Here is a 19,059-nt window from a genome sequence, read left to right as displayed (position 1 = left end):
TCCCATCCGCAACACTTAGCATCTCAAATGGTACACGTCAGGGTTGCCCCCTCTCGCCGCTAATATTTGCCCTCATTATTGAGCCCCTTGCTTCTCAAATTAGAGCGCATCCAGATATACACGGAATACAAGTAGGCCGCACCGACCCTAAAATCTCCCTCTTCGCTGACGACATCCTACTTTCTCTGACCCAACCCCTTATCTCACTCCCAAACTTATTCTCAGTCCTGCATTCTTATAGCCTTATATCAGAGTATAAGATCAACTACTCCAAATACGAGGCTATGCTGCTTCATATCCCTCATCGAGAGGCTGAGTCCCTTCGCGCTAACTTTAATTTTAAATGGCAGCCCACAAAGATTAAATATCTGGGGATATACCTGACTTCTCGTTATGATTCCCTCTTCCGGGAAAACTTTCCACCCCTCCTCACCAACACACTCGCTGACCTGACCTCCTGGAACAGTCTCTTTATTTCGTGGCTGGGCAGGATCATAGCGGTTAAAATGACCATAGTCCCCAAATGGCTTGATCTTTTCCAGACCCTCCCAGTAGCAGTCCCGGCCTCCTTTCTTCCCACTATCCATCGAGCCCTTGTGCGTTTTATTTGGAATCACAGACCCCCCGCATCGCCGCCAATACCCTGAAAAGGCCAACCTCCGCGGGAGGTAGAGGCCTTCCTGACGTCAAACTTTACTACCTCGCCTCTCACCTATCCCATATTGTCACCTCTTATGCTCCTCCGGGATCTGTATCTTGGCTGGATATTGAGGCAGCCTTCATTGGTCTCCCGGACCTGACCCCCTTGTGGGGTCTGCCCTCCACCTCCCGACCCCCAACCTCTAAACTTCTCCCCACTATTAAATTTAACCTTAAAACTTGGGACTCCCTCTCCCTGAAGAAGGGTCTCACCACTACCCCCTTGCCCTTGACCCCTATCTGGCAGAACCCTATGTTTCCTCCTGGACTCTCAACTGTGAGGTTCCATTTATGGATAACGCTGGGCTTCAAATTCCCGACCAACTTTGGCGATCGGGGCCAATGGCTGTCCCTGCCTGACCTCCAACAAAAGACCCCCTCACACCCACTTAATCCCTTCCAATTCCTACAAATACGCCACTTCCTAGGCTCTCTCCCCTCCACCGCCTTACTTCGTGCCCTCACCCCCTTTGAAAGCTTATGCATCAACTCCCATCTCTCCAAAGGCCTAATCTCCCAACTCTACTCTCTTTTACTAGATTCCTCCCTTCCCCCCTCCCGGCCCCATGAGCTCGCATGGGAACGTGATCTTGGGCCCCCACCAGAAAGTGAAGATTGGGAAGACATGAGACTGGGGATTGCTAAATGCTCTATTGCCACTGCTTTTAAGGAAACGGCCTACAAAGTTTACTACCGTTGGTACTACACCCCCGACCGACTTAACAAATTCTTTCCGTCTTCCTCCCCTACTTGCTGGAGGAACTGCGGGGCTAGAGGCACTATGCTCCACATATGGTGGACCTGCCCGGCCATTGCTTCCTTCTGGAACCTAGTCCACTCCCTCCTCAATTCGCTTTTGGAATCTCCTGTGCTGAAAGATCCTTGGATCTTTTTGCTATGTTACCCTCCCCCGTTGCTCAATAAATTTTCCCAAAAGCTGGCCACACATATCCTAACGGCGGCAAAGTCGCTGATAGCTCTTAATTGGAAGAGCCCCTCCCCACCCTCCCTCCCGTCCCTTAAAACTAAAATTTGGCACATTGCCTCAGTGGAAAAGATTACATACTATCTCCACGACCGGGGTCACATTTTTGAGCAGGTCTGGGCCCCCTGGCTCGCTGCTGAACGTAGATTGCCATCCCCCTCCTCTTGCTCCTAGCTTCCTCCGCAGACCCATGGGCACTGCCTACTATTCCTCCTTCCGGCCCTTCTCCTTCTCTTTTCTTCTCTCTCTCTTTCTCCTCTACCTTCCCTTTTCCTTGTCTGCTCTCGTCTCCTCCTTGACCCCCCTCTTCCTCTTTCTTCTGATCTTACTATTTCCAGGATATATACCGTGCACAGATTATACCGTGGTTCTCTCCCCCCCCCGAATTCTACATTTGAAGGTTACTGTTCTTTTTTCATTGACTAACTTTGTTGTCTATTTGAAAATTTGTGGTTTATGCTGGACGCTGGTTCTGATGGCCAACTGTCCCATGTCTTCATGTAATGTTTTCTTACTATGCTTAACCACGTATAAATAAAGAATAAAAAAAAGAAAAGAAAAATGCATTTATTAGTGCTTCGAAATAAAGCTATCACAGATAGCCAAAACTCAGTGTTGGATTTGTTTAGTAAAATGAGAGAACTAGCCAAGTGTTTGAAGGCTTGTGCAAAGCATTTTACAGGCTCACAAAAAAAACTTCTGGTAACCCTTTTTTTTATTGTGAAATTTTGTCTAGGGAATATCACATTTTTTTTAACAGATGGCTGCAGCTGTACTTTTACTAAAACTCTCTCCCACCATAGAGAAGAAGAGAAAACAGCAGCTCTGTGCTGTGGCAGATGAGAAAGCAGCTCCTCTCAGAGTTGATGGGAATACTCCCGGCTGAGAACACGCAAGTGCCAGAGGACGGAGACATGGAGTGTAGAGTTCCTGTGTACTGTGGACTCAAAGAGGAACATGTAGTCAAAGCCAGCGCCCTGCTCCGTCTGTACTGTGCTTTGATGGGAATTGCCGGCCTTAAGTACGTGCTCTATTTTATTTCATTCTTTTTCCCCTAATGTATTGAAATCCATTGTGTGTTATTGTAAATGGATCTGTAATGTTGTTAGAAATTATTTTCTGCTATGTAGAGCTCAGGACAGTCTGAATTGTGGAATATTAAGATGTTCAAATGTCACTAGCTAGCTGTATGTAGTTAGTCTAGTGGTCATTTTGCTCCACTCTGCTCTTTGGGCTTGATTCAGACACGGACAAGGGAGAGATGTGATGTTTTTCCTCTGTGCATGCATTCCAATGGTCACTGTGGGAGGTGACAGATCAGAATTGCATGGAGGGGTGACTTTCATTGGCAAGCCTGTCAGTGTCAGGGATTGCATTGGAATATGCAGTTCCACGGTTGCTCAATGGTCTGATGATGCAGCCAGTGTCATTTTTAGATGGCAAAACAGAGAGTTAGAGCAGATACTGGGTGTCTCAGAAGACAGTTCATCTACTGCAGTAAGCATAATTTGTGACAAAAGCCAAAGCCGCTAAGCCTGTTCATATATCATTCTAAAGTTGGACATACATTAAACAATTATCTGTCCGATCAACCTGATATCGGCAAATCGCTATTCTGATCCACTGACTTCCTGTATAGCGTCACGCATGGAAGGTAGGGTAGAAGCACCTCAGGCTGTGAAAGTGACTGCTCTGAAGCCATTCTGTGCAATGCACCTTTTCTATATGTAGTAAGTGGTTGTATGTGTGTGTATCACACACATACATACAACCACTTACTGCACAGTGAGTGTAATAGTGCAGAGGGTGTATGTGCATGATAAGTGTCCCAGCATGGCAGCAGCTGTATGTGGAGGAGGCAGCAGCAGTGACAGTGGCTACTGATGTAGTTTGCAATGTACGTCTGTCCCCTTCCTCTCCGTGCCCTCAGCTCTCTCTCATCTCCCCTAATATTTATATGCCTCTGGTGCCCCTCTGCATGGTAGCAAGTGGTTTTATGTATGTATGTGTTTGTGAAGGAGTTTGGGGTTGTGTGCGCTGTCGCTAACATTTCTTGAGTGAAGGGGGTCTCCGTGCACAGTGGAGTAGTGCTGTCCCGGAACAGCAGCAGCTATGTGTGAGGGAGGCAGAAGCAGGGACAGTAGCGTGCAGTGTGAATCTGTCTCTCTCCCTCAGCTCGCCCGCCCCATCCCTAATATTTACCTTCCTATTTGGTGCCCTTCTGACTGCCTTCTATCATCGGTGGCTAACAAACATCAATGGTTAATCACCAATGACAGATGGTTTTGCCATCGATTGTGGAGAATCAATAACACAAAGCCCAGCAATGTTTTTCCCCCTTCACTGGCGTCAGGACAAAGAGCCTAGGTCCCAAGCCTCCCCCCCCCCGAAGTGAATCCACCAACATACCTCTCTCCTCCGATTTCCCCATTGAGTAACAAAGCAGGGATGACCAGAAAAGAACTTTGATGGTTTACCATAAATTACTTTACACGATCGTATTTAACCATAAATGGTACCATCAATGGTTAACCCACCGATGTCCATCCCTACCTCCCGGGCACACTGGCTTTACACCTGGCAGTCTGTCACTTTCCGCCTCCGTCTCATTTTCTCTGCCACTCGTTACCCCATATGTCTAGGCTTAGTTATTCTTTTTAGATCATGAAATTTTGTTTAGGAAGAGAAGCATACATTGCAGCATGAAACAGTATGGGAGATGTATAGTTAATGAACATGGTACAGAAAAACCAGCAGAAAAACAGATAAATACATATTCTCTATGAAAATAATAATCGGGGAGAGTATGTAGCATTATAACATCGATCCTAGAGACTAGAAACATAACATTAAGGAAATTTGTGATGAAAAATTAAAATAGAACATCAAAAAATGCGTGAGCCTGTTGATAACAGCATTGTAAAAGTTTCAAAAAGTGTCGGGCATATTAGGTGGGAAGGGAGAGAACGGAAGAAGAATAAAGAGGGGGAAAAGAAAGGGAAAAGAATTCTCTGCTGAGTTAAGGGCCTGAGGAGAAGAAAGGAGAGGAGAGAAGAGAGGGGAAAATAAAAGGGGGATGGGGGGGGGGTGTAATAGTATTTGTTAGTCGGGTCTTGTATTTAGTGTAGACCTGGGAAGGGGGAGTTATGATGTCTGTACCAGGGGAGCCATATAGAGTGGAATTTTTGTACCGTGTTATGTTGAAGGCTGGTGATGTATTCCATGTTTCAGATAAATCAAATCCTATTCATTAGAGCTTGGCGGCTGGGTGCTTCTGGGGCTTTCCAATTACGTGCTACTTGGTATTTGGCTGCGCAAGAGATATGAAGAATCCGTTTATTTGAGTCTCTAGAGATGTGATCGGGTGGGGCACAAAGGAGAAGGTTAGCAGGTGAGAGAGGCACTGTCAAATCAATTATCTGAGTGAGGAGCGTGCGGACCATCGCCCAGTATCGAGCAATTATTGGGCAAGCCCACCAGATATGGTAGAACGTGCCCACTTGTCCACAGTTCCTCCAGCAGAGGTTTGAGGCGTCGGGATATATTCTATGCAATCGGTCTGGCACTAAATACCATCTTGTGTATATTTTGTATGAATTCTCGCGGATAGCCACACTGATGGAACATTGCGAGATTGTGGTGCGAATTGTGTCCCATGCCTCGTCCTCGAGATGTTGCCCTAGGTCTGTTTCCCAAGCCAGCTTGTGCGGTTTAAGGGGGGAGGTTTCGTGGTTGAGAATGGATTTATATAAGAGAGAGAGAGAGAGTGCCTCTGTCAGTGGGACTATAAATGCAAAGCCTCTCGAGAGGGGAGGGAACTGGTAGTGGGTATGACAAGTGTAGAGAGGAGATGAAGTGACGGATTTGTAGATATTGGTAGCGCAAAGAGTTAGGTAAACCGTATGTATCTTGCAAGTCAGAAAACAATTTGATGGCATGGGTCCCTGTAAAATGATGGATTCTAGTGACACCTGCAGAAATCCAAGGGCGGGCCATTCCTTGAGAAAGCCCGGGGAGAAATGCTGAGTTGCTCCAGATGGGAGTTAGAGGAGAGGGGTAGGTAGATAATTTCAGATTTTTATTCATATTTTCCCAGTTTCTGAGCGTCAGTGCTATTTAATTATTCTTTTTAATTGACCTTATATTAATATAGACCCTTTCCCAGATTTATTTGTATTGTGTCCAGTCCTTTATTCCTCCTTTACACCATTTTGGAGTGGGATATAGTCACCTACTCCCTGTTCCCCCCCCAAAAAATAAGAATTTACTTACCGATAATTCTATTTCTCATAGTCCGTAGTGGATGCTGGGGACTCCGTAAGGACCATGGGGAATAGTGGCTCCGCAGGAGTCTGGGCACAAAAGTAAAGCTTTAGGACTACCTGGTGTGCACTGGCTCCTCCCCCCATGACCCTCCTCCAAGCCTCAGTTAGGATACTGTGCCCGGACGAGCATACACAATAAGGAAGGATTTTGAATCCCGGGTAAGACTCATACCAGCCACACCAATCACACCGTATAACTTGTGATCTAAACCCAGTTAACAGCATGATAACAGAGGAGCCTCTAGAAAAGATGGCTCACTACAGCAATAACCCGATTTTTTGTAACAATAACTATGTACCAGTATTGCAGACAATCCGCACTTGGGATGGGCGCCCAGCATCCACTACGGACTATGAGAAATAGAATTATCGGTAAGTAAATTCTTATTTTCTCTGACGTCCTAGTGGATGCTGGGGACTCCGTAAGGACCATGGGGATTATACCAAAGCTCCCAAACGGGCGGGAGAGTGCGGATGACTCTGCAGCACCAATTGAGAGAACTCCAGGTCCTCCTCAGCCAGGGTATCAAATTTGTAGAATTTTACAAACGTATTTGCTCCTGACCAAGTAGCTGCTCGGCAAAGTTGTAAAGCCGAGACCCCTCGGGCAGCCGCCCAAGATGAGCCTACCTCCCTTGTGGAGTGGGCATTTACAGATTTTTGGCTGTGGCAGGCCTGCCACAGAATGTGCAAGCTGAATTGTACTACAAATCCAACAAGCAATAGTCTGCTTAGAAGCAGGAGCACCCAGCTTGTTGGGTGCATACAGGATAAACAGCGAGTCAGATTTTCTGACTCCAGCCGTCCTGGAAACATATATTTTCAGGGCCCTGACAACGTCTAGCAACTTGGAGTCCTCCAAGTCCCTAGTAGCCGCAGGCACTACAATAGGTTGATTCAGGTGAAACGCTGAAAACCACCTTAGGGAGAAACTGAGGACAAGTCCTCAATTCCGCCCTGTCCGAATGGAAAATCAGATGAGGGCTTTTACAGGATAAAGCCGCCAATTCTGACACGCACCTGGCCCAGGCCAGGGCCAACAGCATGACCACTTTCCATGTGAAATATTTTAACTCCACATATTTAAGTGGTTCAAACCAATGTGACTTTTGGAACCCAAAACCTACATTTAGATCCCAAGGTGCCACTGGAGGCACAAAGGAGGCTGTATATACAGTACCCCTTTCACAAACGTCTGAACTTCAGGGACTGAAGCTAGTTCTTTTTGGAAGAAAATTGACAGGGCCGAAATTTGAACCTTAATGGACCCCCATTTCAGGCCCATAGACACTCCTGTTTGCAGGAAATGTAGGAATCGACCTAGTTGAAAATTCCTCCGTCGGGGCCTTCCTGGCCTCGCACCACGCAACATATTTTCGCCAAATGCGGTGATAATGTATTGCGGATATATCTTTTCTGGCTTTGATCAGGATAGGAATGACTTCATCCGGAATGCCTTTCTCCTTCAGGATCCGGCGTTCAACCGCCATGCCGTCAAACGCAGCCGCGGTAAGTCTTGGAACAGACAGGGTCCTTGCTGGAGCAGGTCCCTTCTTAGAGGTAGAGGCCACGGATCCTCCGTGAGCATCTCTTGAAGTTCCGGTTACCAAGTCCTTCTTGGCCAATCCGGAGCCACGAATATAGTGCTTACTCCTCTCCATCTTATAATTCTCAGTACCTTGGGTATGAGAGGCAGAGGAGGGAACACATACACTGACTGGTACACCCACTGTGTTACCAGAGCGTATACAGCTATTGCCTGAGGGTCCCTTGACCTGGCGCAATACTTGTCGAGTTTTATAAACATGTGGAAGACTTCTGGATGAAGTCCCCACTCTCCCGGGTGAAGATCGTGTCTGCTGAGGAAATCTGCTTCCCAGTTGTCCACTCCCGGGATGAACACTGCTGACAGTGCTATCACATGATTTTCCGCCCAGCGAAGAATCCTTGCAGCTTCTGCCTTGCCCTCCTGCTTCTTGTGTCCCCCTGTCTGTTTACGTGGGTGACTGCCGTGATGTTGTCCGAATGGATCAACTCCGGGTGACCTTGAAGCAGAGGTCTTGCTGAGCTTAGAGCATTGTAAATGGCCCTTAGCTTCAGGATATTTATGTGAAGTGATGTCTCCAGGCTTGACCATAAGCTCTGGAAATTCCTTCCCTGTGTGACTGCTCCCCAGCCTCGCAGGCTGGCATCCGTGGTCACCAGGACCCAGTCCTGAATGTCGAATCTGCGGCCCTCTAGAAGATGAGCACTCTGCAACCACCACAGGAGAGACACCCTTGTGCTTGGTGACAGGGTTATCCGCTGATGCATCTGAAGATGCGACCCGGACCATTTGTCCAGCAGGTCCCACTGGAAAGTTCTTGCGTGGAATCTGCCGAATGGGATTGCTTCGTAGGAAGCCACCATTTTTCCCAGAACCCTTTCATTGATGTACTGAGACTTGGCTCGGTTATAGGAGGTTCCGGACTAGCTCGGATAACTCCCTGACTTTCTCCTCCGGGAGAAGCATCTTTTTCTGGACTGTGTCCAGGATCATCCCTAGGAACAGAAGACGAGTCGTCGGAATCAGCTGCGATTTTGGAATATTGAGAATCCAATCGTGCTGCCGCAACACTACCTGAGATAGTGCTACACCGACCTCCAACTGTTCCCTGGATCTTACCCTTATCAGGGAATCGTCCAAGTAAGGGATAACTAAAATTCCCTTCCTTCGAAAGAATATCATCATTTCGGCCATTACCTTGGTAAAGACCCGGGGTGCCGTGGACCATCCATACGGCAGCGTCTGAAACTGATAGTGACAGTTCTGTACCACAAACTTGAGGTACCCTTGGTGAGAAGGGTAAATTGGGACATGAAGGTAAGCATCCTTGATGTCCCGAGACATCATGTAGTCCCCTTCTTCCAGGTTCGCAATCACTGCTCTGAGTGATTCAATCTTGAATTTGAACCTCCGTATGTAAGTGTTCAAGATTTTAGATTTAGAATCGGTCTCACCGAGCCGTCCGGCTTCGGTACCACAACAGTGTGGAATAATACCCCGTTCCCTGTTGCAGGAGGGGTACCTTGATTATCACCTGCTGGGAATACAGCTTGTGAATGGCTTCCAAAACTGCCTCCCTGTCAGAGGGAGACATCGGTAAAGCCGACTTTAGGAAACGGCGAGGGGGAGACGTCTCGAATTCCAATTTGTACCCCTGAGATATAACCTGAAGGATCCAGGGGTCTAATTGCGAGTGAGCCCACTGCGCGCTGAAATTCATTGAGACGGGCCCCCACCGTGCCTGATTCTGCTTGTAAAGCCCCAGCGTCATACTGTGAGCTTGGCAGAGGCGGGAGAGGGCTTCTGTTCCTGGGAACTGGCTGATTTCTGCAGCCTTTTTCCTCTCCCTCTGTCACGGGGCAGAAAAGAGGAACCTTTTGCCCGCTTGCCCACGAAAGGACTGCGCCTGATAATACGGCGTCTTCTTATGTTGAGAGGCGACCTGGGGTACAAACGTGGATTTCCCAGCTGTTGCCGTGGCCACCAGGTCTGAAAGACCGACCCCAAATAACTCCTCCCCTTAATAAGGCAATACTTCCAAATGCCTTTTGGAATCCGCATCACCTGACCACTGTCGTGTCCATAACCCTCTACTGGCAGAAATGGACAACGCACTTAGACTTGATGCCAGGCGGCAAATATTCCGCTGTGCATCACGCATATATAGAAATGCATCTTTTAAATGCTCTATAGTCAATAATATACTGTCCCTATCTAGGGTATCAATATTTTCAGTCAGGGAATCCGACCACGCCAACCCAGCACTGCACATCCAGGCTGAGGCGATTGCTGGTCGCAGTATAACACCAGTATGTGTGTAAATACATTTTAGGATACCCTCCTGCTTTCTATCAGCAGGATCCTTAAGGGCGGCCATCTCAGGAGAGGGTAGAGCCCTTGTTCTTACAAGCGTGTGAGCGCTTTATCCACCCTAGGGGGTGTTTCCCAACGCACCCTAACCTCTGGCGGGAAAGGATATAATGCCAATAACAGTTTAGAAATTATCAGTTGTCATCGGGGGAAACCCACGCATCATCACACACCTCATTTAATTTCTCAGATTCAGGAAAACTACAGGTAGTTTTTCCTCACCGAACATAATACCCCTTTTTGGTGGTACTCGTATTATCAGAAATGTGTAAAACATTTTTTCATTGCCTCAATCATGTAACGTGTGGCCCTACTGGAAGTCACATTTGTCTCTTCACCGTCGACACTGGAGTCAGTATCCGTGTCGGCGTCTATATCTGCCATCTGAGGTAACGGGCGCTTTAGAGCCCCTGACGGCCTATGAGACGTCTGGACAGGCACAAGCTGAGTAGCCGGCTGTCTCATGTCAACCACTGTCTTTTATACAGAGCTGACACTGTCACGTAATTCCTTCCAACAGTACATCCACTCAGGTGTCGACCCCCTAGGGGGTGACATCACTATTACAGGCAATCTGCTCCGTCTCCACATTTTTCTCCTCATACATGTCGACACAAACGTACCGACACACAGTACACACACAGGGAATGCTCTGATAGAGGACAGGACCCCACTAGCCCTTTGGGGAGACAGAGGGAGAGTTTGCCAGCACACACCAGAGCGCTATATATATATATATATATATATATATATATATATATATATATATATATATATATATATATATATATATATATACAGGGGTAACCTTATATAAGTGTTTTTCCCCCTTATAGCTGCTGTATTGTTTATACTGCGCCTAATTAGTGCCCCCCTCTCTTTTTTAACCCTTTCTGTAGTGTAGTGACTGCAGGGGAGAGCCAGGGAGCTTCCCTCCAACGGAGCTGTGAGGGAAAATGGCGCCAGTGTGCTGAGGAGATAGGCTCCGCCCCCTTTTCGGCGGCCTTATCTCCCGTTTTTCTGTGTATTCTGGCAGGGGTTAAATGCATCCATATAGCCCAGGAGCTATATGTGATGCATTTCTTTTGCCATCCAAGGTGTTTTTATTGCGTCTCAGGGCGCCCCCCCCCCCAGCGCCCTGCACCCTCAGTGACCGGAGTGTGAAGTGTGCTGAGAGCAATGGCGCACAGCTGCAGTGCTGTGCGCTACCTTGTTGAAGACAGGACGTCTTCTGCCGCCGATTTTCCGGACCTCTTCTGGCTCTGTAAGGGGGCCGGCGGCGCGGCTCTGGGACCTATCCATGGCTGGGCCTGTGATCGTCCCTCTGGAGCTAATGTCCAGTAGCCTAAGAAGCCCAATCCACTCTGCACGCAGGTGAGTTCGCTTCTTCTCCCCTTAGTCCCTCGATGCAGTGAGCCTGTTGCCAGCAGGTCTCACTGAACATAAAAAACCTAAAACTAAAACTTTTCACTAAGCAGCTCAGGAGAGCCACCTAGTGTGCACCCTTCTCGTTCGGGCACAAAAATCTAACTGAGGCTTGGAGGAGGGTCATGGGGGGAGGAGCCAGTGCACACCAGGTAGTCCTAAAGCTTTACTTTTGTGCCCAGACTCCTGCGGAGCCGCTATTCCCCATGGTCCTTACGGAGTCCCCAGCATCCACTAGGACGTCAGAGAAAGGCCTTTTCCGTTTTTATTCCTATTCTGTCACTGCCCAATATTATCGGCTCTTGTTTTTCATCAACTTCTACCCAGTTAGCCCGCTTGCCGCTTAGTTGTATAATGTATTAAATCAGTTCCTTAAAGGATTAGATTTTGTCACACCCTTCTGGAAGAAAATAGAGTATCTACATTTACTGGATGTTTAGACTTCACATCTGTGACCACCATACCATACAGTCCATCGCTAATCCCTTTTTTTCTTAAGTTTGGTGTTAATATTGATAAAGCTAATTATTTACCTTTTAACATAAGCTATTTACTAATAGCGTGTAGCCGTAATGGCCGCTAAACCACGTGCACGTGCTACGCACTTCGTATGCTATTTGCGTACAAAGACCTCACACGGGGTACGCAATTTTACGTACACACGCTGCGCTGGGTGTACGGAATACACACAGCGAGCGTACACACAGACAGTAACCTTTATAAACTTTAAACACAGAATATGCTTACACTGTAAACCTTAATACCGTGGTACTATAATGGTGTAACACTGAACCTTTGTGAGTATGCAAGCTGTTTGAGCAATTGAGATGCTCTGAAACCCTTAGCACTTATATGGTGAATCACACAAACACTTGTTAAGGTTCCAACACCTTACCAGATGATTTTTAGTAAGTAAAAGGGAAAAGTACAGTTAACAGCTTATACGCTACAGTCCTAACATTAATAACTAAACACAATAACTAAGCAGAAACACAAACACTAGCAAACGATTGCAAATACAAATAAACAGAAAGAGGATAAATGGCAAACACTTATAGGTTAGCTACAAAAGAACAATTGTATACATACAGAGTAACGAAATGGCCACAGAGAAACTTACACACTTGGGAATGAATCGCATGCGCTATCTGGAAACCAGCTCTCCGTCATCACGGGGAAAACCTTGTGGAGAGAAGTGAGAGCTGGTCTGGCTATGGGGGTCTTTATATACACAGCATACTGTACACTACAAAGGGCCCTACAATCTCATTGTTCATTGGACACAGGAATTTGTCTCTGCATTATAACAAAAGGTCATAGGTGGGTTCGTACGGGGGGGGGGGGGGGGGGATGTGTCTCTCTCCAACTGCTCAGGTGGGAGGCATCCTCAGGACTCCCACCTCATGTGTAATAAAACAGCAAATACATTTAAATGTCCATAAACTTCTTTTAAACATAACTATACGCAGGAGCGACTAATCTCTTCCTAACCAACACCGGATTGTTTCTAATAAAATACTCTTCAGTTAGGTACTAGACACCACTGTTCAACCTTTGTCAGACCCTTCGTATCATGCAAAGAGGAATCCCTATGTCCACGAACCATTTACACTAAACATACTTGCAGACATTATTAAGGGGATTAATATCTACAAAACACACTATAAAGGTTAACTATGCTATAAACGAGTCACCCGCTACAAGCTCATAAACTCTACCGTAAATACGCATATACCGCGCGTAATCGCCGGAGCGAGCGTACGCAATTTGCGGACATGTGCACGTACAGCAGACTAAATGCACGAGCAGCGGGCATATGCATGGGGTTAGTATATGGCAACGTGAAGCACGATATTTTTCGACTTTGACAATTGCATTATAACCATATCACTTAATACAGTGCATGGGAAGCTTATTACTTGGAATAGGGTACAGTAGGGTGTTGGAGTTGGGGCTTTTCTCTTCCAGGTATCTATAACTAATTTTTCAAGAAAAATAGATTGTTCTCCAGGAAAAACGTTTTTGTTTTCAGCTGAAGGTGTGTGTGTGTGTGTGTGTGTGTGTGTGTGTGTGTGTGTGTGTGTGTGTTTTTAACAAAGACTTTTCAAAAAGATATGTGGGAGGGAGGAAAAGAAGAACATAAGAAGGCATCTATCCCGGCATAGAAGAAGTCAGTAGCAAGTGCGTGTAGGTCAGGACACAATGGCTTGCTCAACAGTCTGTTGAGTCACCTATTCCTTCAGCTATATATACCTCAAATCTTCTGTCCTCCTGAATCCAGATCTTCAGTGCAGCACAAATGAAACAGAGGACATGACATACATGTGAAGTCTTGTTACCTTACTCGCTGAACCACCCTTGTAATTGATAAATGCTACCTCATAGCTGGTTGTTATGGGCATCTTCTCCATGTTTAGAAGGCTTGATACATCCCTCCCCCAGAACCTTCCTTTAGGGGAACAAACTAATAATAACAGAAAACTGTCTTTGGCTCAACTGTCCCTCTAAATGTGAGAGATTGGGTGTCTCAAATACAGTTGTGCTCATAAGTTTACATACCCTAGCAGAATTTGTGATTTTCTGGCCATTTGTCAGAGAATATGAATGATAACTCACAAACTTTTCTTTCACTCATGGTTAGTGGTTGAGTGAAGGCATTTATTGTCAAACAACTGTGTTTACTCTTTTTTTAAATCATAATGACAACAGAAACTACCAAAATGACCCTGATCAAAAGTTTACATACCCTGGAGATTTTGGCCTGATAACATGCACACAAGTTGACACAAACAGGTTTGACTGGCTACTAAAGGTAACCATCCTCACCTGTGATCTGTTTGCTTGTAAACAGTGTGTGTGTGTGTGTGTGTGTGTGTGTGTGTGTGTATAAAAGGTCAGTGAGTTTATGGACTCCTGAAAGACCCTTGCATCTTTCATCCAGTGCTGCACTGACTTGTCTGGATTCTGAGTCATGGGGAAAGCAAAAGAATTGTCAAAGGATCTGCGGGAAAAGGTAATTGAACTGTATAAAACAGGAAAGGGATATAAAAAGATATCCAAGCAATTGAGAATGCCAATCAGCAGTGTTCAAACTCTAATTAAGAAGTGGAAAATTAGGGATTCTGTGGAAACCAAAGCACGGTCAGGAAGACCAACAAAAATTTCAGCCACAACTGCCAGGAAAGTTGTTCGGGATGCAAAGAAAAATCCACAAATAACTTCAGTTGAAATACAGGACTCTCTGAAAAAAAGTGGTGTGGTTGTTTCAAGATGCACAATAAGGAGGCATTTGAAGAAAAATGGGCTGCATGGTCGAGTCGCCAGAAGAAAGCCATTACTACGCAAATGCCACAAAGCATCCCGCTTACAATACTCCAAACAGCACAGAGACAAGCCTCAAAACTTCTGGAACAAAGTAATTTGGAGTGATGAGACCAAAATTGAACTTTTTGACCACAACCATAAACGTTACATTTGGAGAGGAGTCAACAAGGCCTATGATGAAAGGTACACCCACCATTCCTACTGTGAAACACTGAGGTGGATCGCTGATGTTTTGGGGATGTGTGAGCTACAAAGGCACTGGAAACTTGGTCAAAATTGATGGCAAAATGAATGCAGCATGTTATCAGAAAATACTGGGGGAAAATTTGCTCTCATCTGCCCGGAAGCTGCGCATGGGACGTACTTGGACGTTCCAACATGACAATGATCCAAAACACAAGGCCAAGTCGACCTGTCATTGGCTACAGCAGAATAAAGTGAAGGTTCTGGAGTGGCCATCTCAGTCTCCTGACCTCAATATCATTGAGCGACTCTGGGAGATCTCAAACGTGCAGTTCATGCAAGACAGCCCAAGAATTTACAGGAACTGGGGGCTTTTTGCCAAGAAGACTAGTCAGCTTTACCATCTGAGAAAATAAAGAGCCTCATACACAACTACCACAAAAGACTTCAAGCTGTCATTGATGTTAAAGGGGGCAATACACGGTATTAAGATCTGGGGTATGTAAACTTTGATCAGGGTCATTTAGGTAAACTTTCAAAAAGTTTCTGTTGTCATTATGATTTAAAAAGAGTAAACACAGCTGTTTGACAATAAATGGCTTCACCCAACCACTAACCATGAGTGAAAGAAAAGTTTGTGAGTTATCATTCATATTCTCTGACAAATGGCCAGAAAATCACAAATTCTGCTAGGGTATGTAAACTTATGAGCACAACTGTATATATTTTTCCCAGCTCTTACTATCTGCCTGGCATTAATGTTTTGCCAGAATGCGGTTGATCCATGTGTGATGGGAACGTTTGAACCCCTCCTATGTTCCTGCCCCCTTGTGCATGGATTTAGGGTCTTCTCATTTGGATCCCGCCATAATTTGGTTGGGACCAGGACCATGCGAACACCCAAGATCTGTTTTCCATACTTTTTTCTTTGTAATTAAATAAACCTTTCCCATCAAATGAATCATATTCCAGGCTCCGCCATAGGTGCAGACCAGACAACTATTACAGCATACACAGCATACTCAGGGCAGAAACCACTTCCCACTACAATTTAAGAGACCATTCCATGAATACTAGGAGATTATCAAGATAGGAACAAATTATATCTGCGACAATATCATACTTAATATCCCACCAGAACACTCTCATATCCCTTTTACACCAAAAACTGGGATCTGACTTGGTTATTTCGCCTAAAACAGGTGAACCCTGTTTTAAGCCGTGTCACAGCCGATTGAAACCCGTTCACAGCACAGGCTGGACCTGGATTAGTGGCATAGTCTCCAAATGCTGGTGAGTTGGGTCTCCATAGACTTTTAGCATGACCCAGATCATCCATTTACACCACGGACTCCCCAGATCTGACCCAGTAGCTAATAGACCCGGGTCAAACCTACCCGGGTTATTTTTCAAGGACCCTTTTACACCGAGCCATGACCTGTGTAGTCCCAGCAATAACCAGGCTTATTGGGGCAGTGGAAAGGGGTGTAAGCAACATTGCATTGTTACAGTGAGAAAATTGCAAAACATTGCTAAGCTGAACCCTATCCATGTATGAGACCTGTAACGCAAAACCAATACACCAACCGAATTTATAGAATTTTATTTATTATTGTAAATGCTCTTTCAGAGTTTTATTGACTCGGTTAAGGAACCATGGTACTGGCTTCTGTATTAGGCGAGTGGATGAAGCTAGGTGACTTGATGTAGCCCCTCCACATAAAGGTTGAAATAATAATAATAATATTTATTTGTCATTAACAAAACAGTCATGAAATGTCAATGAAATTTCTGTAGGAACACTTTGCAATGGAACAAGCTATAAACATAATTTAAAAATTTCATTTAAAATTTAATTTAAAAATTAGTCCTAATCCTTTTGTTCGTTTAACAAACGAACAACTGTTGGATAAAATAACTATTTAACATACGTTTTGTGTGCACACGTACACTCCTAAAATGTTTTAGGCACGGCAATCTTTCAAAAACCAAATAATTTGGATGACTAGGATCAACTAATATGCATCTGGCTTTTCTTAACACTCTATTTACATAAAAATCCTTCATGCAGGTCAAGGGCACCCCAATAATCCTACTAGCAGTTCTAACCACACGTTCTAGGGCAATCTGCTCAGCTACAGTACAGTTCCCAAACCATACTGTGATCCCATACATCAGAACACACTCTACGATACTACGATAGAACCTAACTAACGTGTTCGTACTCAGCCTTAAGTCTCCTTAGAAAGAACAGGTGCTGCTGTGCCTTCTTAATCAAAAAAGTACAATTTAAGGACCAAGTTAGTTCATTAGCAATATACATGCCCAAGAATTTAAATGAGGCCACCTCCTCAATTGGCTTACCATCTAAAAATACAGGAAGTAACGGTCTACTACTGCCTCGTCTAAAATCAATTACCATTCCCTTTTCTTTACTCCATTCTAATAAATGTAAAACTTTTTATCTATAGGCTACCTCGTCATTATTACTTATCAGACCGACAACAGCTGTGTCATCTGCAATTTCACCACTTTAACGGAGTCAGAAACTGAAAAACAATCGTACGTAAATAACGAATATAGTAGTGGGCTCAGAACACACACCTGTGGAACACCAGTTCCTACCCGAACTTTGCCAGACACAGATTTACCTAACTTCACTACTTGAGGCCTATCAGTCAAAAAATGTAAAATCCAATTGCACATAAACCCGTTTAAGCCTAAATTAAAAAGCTTAAGAACCAGAGATACCGGTACTATTGTATTAAACGCAGAACTAAAATCCACAAATAAAATTCTAACATATGTCCCCTTCTTCTCTAAGTGGTTCTGCGCCTGGTGTAAAACAGTCAAAGCTGCATCATCCGTAGACTGTTTCTGCCTATAGGCAAAAATAGATATTAATACGGATGGGAAGCAAAATACGAAGTAGTTTGGAAAACTGCCTTGTGGCCTGGAGTAATTGAGGATTTTGGACACAGCCAGATAGATAATGGAATCTGATGGAAAAGGGCAAATTGGTAGCAGCCCTGCGCTTACTAGCTGCTGCTAGTTCCTAGAAAGTAGAGGTTATACCCAGAAACCTCTTAAATGGTATTTACAAAAAGAAGCACCAGGAACTAGCGCTGCATAGTACACATAAATCTGGAGGTGATCCTTTGTAGTTTCTGTGTGATCCACTACTTTATCTCTCTGTGGAATTACACTTACAGATAATTTCTATCACGCACTTCTATCAGGGCACTTCTTGACAAAGGGGAGTGAACTCCCAGAAACGCGTTGAAGCCGTTTGTAGTGTGGAATCCTGGGACGCGGTGACTCGGACTCTGTTCCTGCTCGCTTACCTGTCTGCAGCCGGCCGGTGAGAGAACAAGTCTTCCATCAGCAGCCGATACCTGGATTCCTCCGTTTGGGCTCTGTTCATTTTTTTAAACTTCATGTATTAAAAACTTTCTCTTGTGGAAATCATCTTGCTGAATCCTTCTTTGGGACGACGTACCAGATAAAAGATACCTTTATGGGCACGCGTGAAAGGAAGCTAATGTAAGTTGTCCTGCATACCTATATATCATGTGAAGTCTTTTGGGGTCTTTCTGCTACTGAATATCTTCATGCAGTAAAAGATACCTTTATGGACACGCGAGATAGAAATATCCTGTAAGTGTGTACCGTTTTTATTTGTGTGGGGACAGCACATTGTTTCAGATATAAAGATACCTTTATGGACACGCGTGATAGAAATTATCTGTAAGTGTAATTCCACAGAGAGATAAAGTAGTGGATCACACAGAAACTACAAAGGATCACCTCCAGATTTATGTGTACTATGCAGCGCTAGTTCCTGGTGCTTCTTTTTTGTAGATAATGGAATCTGTTAAGGGGCAAACACAGAATTTGGATGGGTTCCGTATTGATCTTTCTCTCTTTTTGTCGCTCTTTTTGTCTTTTTTTTCTTTTTCTTTTTTTTCTCTCTCTTTTTTCTCTCACCTTTTTCTCTTTTCTTTCTCTCTCTCTCTCTCTCTCTCTCTCTCTCTCTCTCTCTCTCTCTCTCTCTCTCTCTCTCTCTCTCTCTCTCTCTCTTTTTTTTTTTTTTTTTTTTTTCTCTATGAATTTTGGAAATCTTTTTTTTTTTTTTTCTTCTATGTTATATGTGTCTGTTTGTCCTTTTCAATTTTAATATGACAATTAAAAGTAAGGCATTT

General features: G+C 44.8%; 1 protein-coding gene across 3 annotated transcripts in view; it reads left to right on the top strand.

Annotated features, from left to right (window-relative positions):
* Nucleotides 1-19,059, top strand: part of INTS2 (integrator complex subunit 2) — a 244,818-nt gene that overhangs the window by 86,389 nt on the left and 139,370 nt on the right. For all 3 annotated transcript variants that reach the window (XM_063954030.1, XM_063954028.1, XM_063954029.1), the window contains exon 8: nucleotides 2,488-2,705. In XM_063954030.1, coding sequence (XP_063810100.1) covers nucleotides 2,488-2,705 — 218 coding nt within the window. The remainder of the gene's footprint in view (nucleotides 1-2,487; nucleotides 2,706-19,059) is intronic.

Source organism: Pseudophryne corroboree, chromosome 2, assembly GCF_028390025.1.
Source record: "Pseudophryne corroboree isolate aPseCor3 chromosome 2, aPseCor3.hap2, whole genome shotgun sequence".
Lineage (NCBI taxonomy): Eukaryota > Metazoa > Chordata > Amphibia > Anura > Myobatrachidae > Pseudophryne > Pseudophryne corroboree.
Note: the sequence above shows the minus strand (reverse complement) of the source record. Positions and strands in the feature narration are given on the sequence as shown.